The sequence below is a fragment of the Mirounga angustirostris genome, unplaced genomic scaffold (assembly GCF_029215605.1).
Source record: "Mirounga angustirostris isolate CCGP_5_RB_7025 unplaced genomic scaffold, mMirAng1.0.hap1 SCAF_17, whole genome shotgun sequence".
In the NCBI taxonomy this organism is placed as follows: domain Eukaryota; kingdom Metazoa; phylum Chordata; class Mammalia; order Carnivora; family Phocidae; genus Mirounga; species Mirounga angustirostris.
The window spans coordinates 4,788,940-4,797,017 of NW_026991725.1; the positions used below are offsets into that span (position 1 = coordinate 4,788,940).

Here is an 8,078-nt window from a genome sequence, read left to right on the forward strand (position 1 = left end):
ATGGGCTACACCCTGTCCCATTCCCAGCTGAGGGAACTTGGCCTTATGTCTCTCCTTCTTAGTTCTCCAGTAAAGAACAATATAGTTTCAGCTAGGAACTCTTCCCTTCCTGCAGCTGACATAACTGGGCCAAGCTTTTGTGTAGGTAGGGGGGAGGAGAGGGAGCCAACCCAGGGGGCTTGTATGTTTAATGTGGGATTTCCTACCTCTAGGATGACCACAGGGCGGTAATGGTTCTGGCCGGGGGGTGGGGGGGTGGGGGGTGCAGGCCTCATTCAGTCCACCAGTACCTAGCCAGCATCTACCTATTTTGAGCCTAAGACCCTTTCTGGCTCAGGGGAGGTGGGGAATGGTCAATAAGCCAGCAACAAACCCACACACAATCATAGTAGCCAAAAATGGAGCTCCACCACCCCAAAATTCAGGCCTGTGGGTCATGGCACAAAGCTTGCCTCCAGAAATCCATTCAGCTGTGTTATTGTCAGGGAAGGTGGCCTTTTTTGGTCCTGCCCCTCCTAGATCTGGTCAGGCCCCCGAATGAGCAGACTTGGATTCCCACAGCTCCTCTCCTTTAAAGCTCTTTCCACAGTTGAACTCTTTTGGAGATTAGTAGGATTCTTTGACGTGTCTCCCCCACCATTCTAAAAACTACAGGGCCTGGTAAAGGCGTTCTTGGAGCACCCCCAGCATGGTCCCTAACATATAAGGGGTGCTCAAGAAATGGGCTGAGTGAGTAAATGATAAGAGAGAAAGGCAGGTAATGTTTTTCCCTTTTACAGGCTATAAAACATGCCCAGACAGGAGGTGTGACTGCCTTCTGGCCCAGTTCCTACAGAAGGAGCACCTGGAGCATAGGGCCACACCCGATGGCCTCCCAGGCCCTCCTCTAACTTCTCTTCCTCTGCTCCCCCAATGGCAGAGCCAGCCCTGAGCCTCTGACACAAGACCAGTTTCCCAGGCAAAGATCCCACGGCAGGAATGGAGCAAGTGACGGCCTAGTAATAACAATAACAGCATTTAGAATGTACCAGGAACTCTTCTTCCACGGCAACTCTTTGAGGCAGGCTCAGTTAGCATCTTCATTCTAAAGATGAAGAAACGGGGCACAGGGGATAAGTGCCATGCCCAAGGTCGTAGCAGGGCCTAGGTAACAGAACCAAAGCAGGAGAGCTTGAGGCTGCGCCCAGCCCCTCTGAGTTGCCTCTGCTGCAGTGCAGAACATCAGCATGGGCATCAGAGGTCAGGGGTTTTACGGCTCCACCTTGAGCGTCCCATGTCCTCACTTCCTCATCTGTAGACCGTGACCATTAATAATGGCTAGCCGTAGGAAGATAATGCACGCGGAGTTTAGTACAGTGCCTGGCACACGGCAAATGATCAATAAATCTTAATTACTGATATTTTTGTTATCGTTTGGAGCGTTTCTGGGCCTGGAAAATAGGGCTGCAGGGCGGTATCCCTGCACAGACTGCAGGTGAGGTCACTCAGGGAGCCAGGGAGCCAGGGGTGTGGGGCCCCTCTCCCGCCCTCACCAGCCCAGAGCGGGCGGGGCGAGAGTGAGGAGGACAGCGGCTCCGCCCCGTCAGACTTTTTTTAAAAGGGGACGTTGGGCGCAGGCGCAGGAAGCCCAGCCAGCCGTCTCGCGCAAAGCCTGACGCGCACGCGCATGGAGGGGCGCGCGAGCCCCCTGAACGACGCCCGCGCACGCCGCGGGGCTGCTGTGCTGTGCCGCGGCCCCGTGGAGCCGCTCGTCTTCCTCGCCAACTTCGCTTTGGTCCTGCAGGGCCCGCTCACCACGCAATACTTGTGGCACCGCTTCAGTGCCGACCTCGGCTACAATGGTACCCGCGACAGGGGCAGCTGCAGCAACCACAGCGCGGACCCCATCATGAAGGTAGGGGCGCGCGAGAAGCGCGGAGCGGGGCACCGGGCGGGCCCCCGGCGGGCCCCGGCGGGAGCGCGGGGGCAGCCGAGGGGGCGGGGCCTGCGTCGGGGAGAGTGCCCGCTGGATTTTGGGTAGTGGGCGGGGCCAGAGCAAAGTTGGGGCTTGAGGGACCACTGCAGAGTGGGGGATGCTTAAAGTGCCTCTAGGTAAAGCGAGGCCGTGAGGATTAACAAAGGGGAGTAAGAGTAAGGGGATGGGACCGTGGTAAATTCCCTTTATCCCAGGGCCAGTTTTTTGAGAATTTTACCAAGATTCTCTGAGGGTTAGGGCTCCAAAGGTAGTTCCCACCCCTGTATCTCCCAGGATGGTGATGGTTTGCGGGGTGGGCAACCCAGAGTGAGGAACCTGGTTAAGATTCATGTCCCCACAGGAAGTGGAGACCCTTACCTCCCACTGGACCCTCTACATGAACATGGGCGGCTTCCTGGTGGGGCTCTTCTCATCCACCCTGCTGGGCGCCTGGAGTGACTGCGTGGGCCGCCGCCCACTGCTGGTGCTGGCCTCCCTGGGCCTGTTGCTGCAGGCGCTGGTGTCCATCTTCGTGGTGCAGCTGCAGCTCCACGTCGGCTACTTCGTGCTGGGCCGCATCCTTTGCGCTCTCCTTGGGGACTTCAGTGGCCTTCTGGCTGCAAGCTTTGCTTCCGTGGCAGATGTCAGCTCCAACCGCAGCCGCACCATTCGAATGGCCCTGCTGGAAGCCTGCATCGGGGTGGCAGGGATGCTGGCCAGCCTTCTTGGGGGCCACTGGCTCCGGGCCCAGGGTTATGCCAACCCCTTCTGGCTGGCCTTGGCCTTGTTGATAGCCATGGCTCTCTACGCAGCCTTCTGCTTTGGTGAGACGGTGAAGGAGCCAACGCCTGCCCGGCTCTTCACCCTCCGTCACCACCGATCCATTGTCCAGCTGTACGTGAATCCGGCCCCAGAAAAGTCCAGGAAGCATTTAGCCCTGTATTCATTGGCCATCTTCATGGTAGTCACTGTGCACTTTGGGGCCCAGGACATCCTGACCCTCTACGAGCTGAGCAAACCCCTCTGCTGGGACTCCAAGCTGATCGGCTATGGTTCTGCCGCTCAGCACCTCCCCTACCTCACCAGCCTGCTGGGCCTGCGGCTTCTGCAGCACTGCCTGGCTGACGCCTGGGTGGCCGAGATTGGCCTGGCCTTCAACATTCTGGGGATGGTGGTTTTTGCGTTCGCTACCATCACTCCCCTCATGTTTACAGGTAAAGTGTGTGGGCTCAGGGACAGTTTGTCCCAAAGGTGCTGGGTGAAAATTGGGGGTCAGACACTCACTGCCCCTAAATGTGGTTCGTACCTGTGTCTAGAAACATTATTAGGCTCCTAGCCTGCACTGGAGGACAGACAACTAAGAAACTTCATAAAAATGCCATCTTTGTTAAACAGAAAAGACAGACCTTCAGTAGACTTAGTAATTAATCCACATTGTCAATGATAAACATCGTTAGTAAGGTAGAGCAAAAGACACAAGTATGGCTCATACACTAATTGCTTCACTTGTTAGCCTCCCACAGCCAGTATTTATGGTGTTCTTAAACAAAGTCCATGCCACTAATACCTTAATATTCACTTCTCTGATAAGAATCACAGGCCCTACCTCAAATATTCTTGGTCAGCTTCTTGGAATTTTTTAAAAAAGCTAGTCTTCTCAGACCACAGATACCAAATTCCTTCCTGCCTTAGTTCTTCTTCCTCCCCTTCCTCCCTTCCCCTCCTCCCCTTCCTCCTTCTCTTCTCCCTCTTCTTCCCCTCCCTCCTCCTCCCCCTTCTTCTTTCTCTGGTAGGAGAGTGGTGGCTAGGAATGAGGGAGTTAACTTTTTAAAGGGACAGATTAATTTTGATAGAGTCCTAAAATATGTTGTTTACAAAGTCAGCTGATGAGTAATCACAGATGTCTTAACTCAGCTGGGTTGCCTCATGTACCCACTTCCGAGGATCCACTGTCCTCTAGGAGGCAACAGTCACACAAGGGAGAGAAACTGTTATGAAAGAAACCTTGTACGCCTGTGAGTAACAAATGCAAAGAGAAAAGGAACTTGCATTAACTTTGTGCTCTGCACAGATGTTACCGCATGTATTCACTTCCCAGGGATGCTGTAACAAATGAACACCAACTGGATGGCTTACAACAATGGAAATGTATTCTCTCACAGCTCTGGAGGCCAGAAGTGAAGTCTCTGGATCACTGGGCCCCAGTCAAGCAGGGCCATGCTGCCTTCGGAGGATCAGGGAGGGAATCTCTCTCACCTTTTCCAGCTTCCCGCGGCTGCCAGCCTTCCGTGGCTTGTGGCCACTGTCACCCTAATCTCTAGCCTCTGTGGTGACATGCCTTTTCGTCTTCTGTGTGCCTTCTCTGTTCTGTCACATCTGTCAGATCTCCCTCCATTTCCCTCTTCTAAGGATTTGTGTGATTGCATTTAGGGCCTAATCTGGTCCAGGAAAATCACCTCATCGCAAGATCCTTAATCACATCTTCAAAGACCCATTTTCCAAATAAGGCAACATTTACAAATTGCAGGTATGACCTGATATCTTAGGGGGACTGTTATTCAGCCTCCTGCACACCCCAGAACCATCCTGTGAGGAAGGCTTTGTTACCGTTTCATAGACAGGAGTCACGTCCAAGGCCACACGATTAGTAAGCAATGGCGTCAGGTTAGGAACTCAGGGCCAACTCCAAAGCCCATGCTTGTTTTCTGTGCCTTGCCATCTCCCTTCGAAGTGCAAGGTGAGTGGGTGGTGCCCGCTGTGGCCACAAGAGGTGTTCTGACAACATAATTGGAGGGAAATCAGCATTCATTCATGAAAGAGGTAGCTGGTAGGTCAAGCCTTGAGAAAGGTGGTCTCCATCCCTCCTTGGTCATTGTCTCCTTCACCAATAAGGAAGCTCTTCCTGTGTCCAACCTGAGTCCCACATGGGCTATGTATGTATAGGAGCTCTGCTATGGGGGATGCTTGGGCACCCCTCTCCCTGACCCCATGTTCTTGATTGTTTCTTTCTCTGCAGGGTATGGGCTCCTGTTCCTGTCATTAGTCACCACACCCATCATCCGGGCCAAGCTCTCCAGGCTGGTGGGCGAGTCAGAGCAGGGTGAGTGCCAGGGTCAACCTGCATCTGGTTCCTCATACCCAGTGTTGCCTGAACTGGGCAGAGAGCAGCTGGGAGCCAGGAGGCAGCTTACCTTTCTCCCTCCCACCCCGGAGAAGTTAGTAGCCAAGACAAATGCACTTCTGTCAAATTGCTTAGGGCTGGCAGAGGACCACAGTGCCTTGGATTTTCAGATCACTGGGTTGGGATTTGCAGTCAGCAGGGCACACTTGTTCTCTTGGGTAACCGGAGCACAGGATTTACTCTCTCCAGACCTCAGCTTTTCCATCTGTAAAATGGATGCAGAGTTCCCTGCTTCACTAGGGCCAGTGTGCAAGCTCAGAGGAAGCAAACAACCTTTAGATATTTCCTTGTCCCCAAGTGACAGACGAGAAGCAGAGACCCAGAGGGTTAAATCGGGTCACCCAAGGTTCCTCAGTAAGTGGTGGAGCTAGGATGCAAACCCAGCTCTGTTTTTAAGAGCAGCAGGTCTGGGGATACGGGTTTTGGTCCTGGCTCTGTCACCCACTGGCTGTGTGATCTTGGGCAGGTCCCTTTCTGTCTCTGCACCTGTTTCCTCCTCTGTAACATGAGTGGTTTGCTCTTAATGACAAGGCCCTTCAGCTCTGACACTCTGACAGAGTTCAAACTCAACTTCTGTTGGGTTGTTGCTCATTTTGCAAAATTTGGGTTCTGCTGGCATATCTCTAAGGAATAGCTTCTCAGGCCTCTGCGTCTTTAGATCCTAGTCTGGAAATATCTGGCTCATCCATTTTCCCCCCATCTGCCCTGGAAGGAGGATCCGGTGCCATAGGTAGCCCATTAAGGATTCGTTCTGTTGCCCCCTAGAACCCATGTACCTTCATTCGTTCACTCAGTAAGCTTTTTTTCTAGCACCTTCACTGTACCCAGAGAGGCCCCAAGGGCCGGAGGTTGGGGGCCTGGAAGGTTCACTTCAGTGTGATTTATATGGATTTATTATCGCACTGTACCCAGAGAGGTTCCCCAAGGGGGAACCAGAGAAAAGAACAGCCCTAACTGACTACCTTCAGGGGGCCAGGGCCTGTGATGGATGCTTTACATGTGAATTTACTGTTGCTGCCAATCTATGAAATAGGTGTTATTCTTGTTTAACAGAAGGGGGACAGAAACCCAGAAGGATAAGCAACTTATTCAGTGATCACACAGATAATAAGTGTTGGAACTGGGAATTAAGCCAGCAGTTAATCCCAAACAGAAGATGATTCCCAAAGGGGATAAACCAAAACCCATTTTATCGGGCTTTTGGTAGAAGATATCACATATACTTTGAATACATGGATTTAATAACAGCCATCTGTTTGGTGGCCCCTTTGTGCCAGCTGCTCTCCATGCAGGACCTCATTGAATCCTTATTACAACACACGATGTAGGATTTATCGTTGAGGAAGGTGAGACTCAGAGAGGTTAAGTAACTTGCCCCAGGTCACACAGCGGTGAGCTAGGGGTGCTGGGATTTGAATCTAGGTCTTTCACACCCCAGAGTGTGATGTTTATTTCTTCACAGGTGCTCTCTTTTCTGCTGTGGCCTGCGTCAATAGCTTGGCCATGCTGATGGCTTCTGGCATCTTCAACTCACTCTACCCAGCCACCCTGAACTTCATGAAGGGGTTCCCCTTCCTCCTGGGAGCTGGGCTCCTCTTCATCCCGGCCATTCTGATTGGGTAATGCAGGGCTCTGACCCATGATCATAATGCCCTTTATCCAAAGGTTCCCTCTTTCTCCTCCTCCCAACCAGAATTCATACCTGGAACCCCCTTTTGGACAGCTGTCTAGTCATCTGGGAGCCATTTCCCAAGGGCAGGGCAGAGGGGCACTAGGGGAAGTTTCGGTCAGGGTACCACTGCTTGCTGGCAAGGCTGTGCTCTCTCCCTCGGCTCCCCTCCTCCTCCATTCCCATTTTGCAGATGGAAGTATGGTGGCAGAAATGTGCTAAAGGGAAGCCTGGAGAGCTTCCTCAGCTAGTTTCGGCTGGGCCCCAGGCTAGCCTGACCTACTGACTTCTTCCCCCGTAGCCTTAAGAGTTGCTCTCCAGAGCCCTCTGTCTCTGGACATTGCCTTGTCTTCCACCTCTCAGCTTTGGGAGGGAATACCTGTACCAGCCCACCCGATAAAGCCTGTGTGTCATCTCTAAGAGTTGAGGGTGTCTCTCCATGTCAAATCTGAACTCTTTCTCTGGTCTCTCTCACAGGGTGCTGGAAAAGGCTAATCCTCGCCCTGAATTCCAGCAGTTTCCTCAGAGCCCTTGATCTGCCTGGACCGGAGGACAGAGGGCAAAGGGAGCGAAGCAAACACCAAGCAACTGAAAGTGTGTATCTCGATCCCAGCCCGCAGCGACCCTGGCACCTCCCCTCCGAGGGCACGTGTCTACCTTGGACAGAGCAGTCCAGCTAGACGGCTGTGCTAGCCTAGGACTCTAATCTAGAATTGTACCCAGAAAGTCCTACTCCAGGAGGCAGTGGGGGGGGGGGGGGGCGTTTGGAACGGGTCGGTGTACCCTTTCTACCATCGGTCACAGAGAACCCTCCGGGGGAGCAGAGAGGTCCCGATGGAGGGGCACCTCAGGGACCAGCTGAAGCACGAGGGCTGGCATCTCTGCTTCAACCCAAACTGTACAGCTCACTGGGCCATTTCTGGTGTGCAGCCACCAGCGGCTCCTCAGTGATGGATGTGGTTCTGAGGGGAAGGCTGTGGGAGCGGCTGGGTGCCCTCTGGAGGGAGAGTGCTGGGAATCGATCCTCTGAGCTTAGCAGTGCCATCACAATAAATCCATATAAATCACACTGAAGTGAACTTTCCAGGCCCCCAAGGCATGGGGCTGTGGGGCTGTCTGCTTTCCTGTTCCCAGTCTGCCCACCAGAGGTCAGAAAGCAAGCTTCCGGGCTGGGCAGGAGCCCCCTGAGCTACATTGGGATTGTGCCAGGCATGGCTGGCCCGTGCCTCGTCTGACTGCTCACCCCCTTCTCCTGAGCTGCTTGACGGGGCTGG

The 8,078-nt window shown here is 53.5% G+C and overlaps 1 protein-coding gene across 2 annotated transcripts; it reads left to right on the forward strand.

The window, feature by feature from the left end:
• Window positions 1-1,595: 1,595 nt before the first annotated feature.
• Window positions 1,596-7,873, forward strand: SLC46A1 (solute carrier family 46 member 1). 2 transcript variants are annotated; one of them, XM_045889474.3, is made up of 5 exons: window positions 1,598-1,894; window positions 2,316-3,168; window positions 4,971-5,054; window positions 6,598-6,754; window positions 7,282-7,873. In XM_045889474.3, exons 1-5 carry the CDS (start codon window positions 1,667-1,669, stop codon window positions 7,337-7,339), a joined length of 1,380 nt encoding a protein of 459 aa, XP_045745430.1. In that variant the 5' UTR covers window positions 1,598-1,666; the 3' UTR covers window positions 7,340-7,873. The 2 variants fall into 2 exon arrangements, with proteins under 2 accessions (XP_064439655.1, XP_045745430.1); XM_064583585.1 differs by lacking the exon at window positions 6,598-6,754 and having other exon boundaries at window positions 1,596-1,894.
• The last annotated feature ends 205 nt before the right edge of the window (window positions 7,874-8,078 follow it).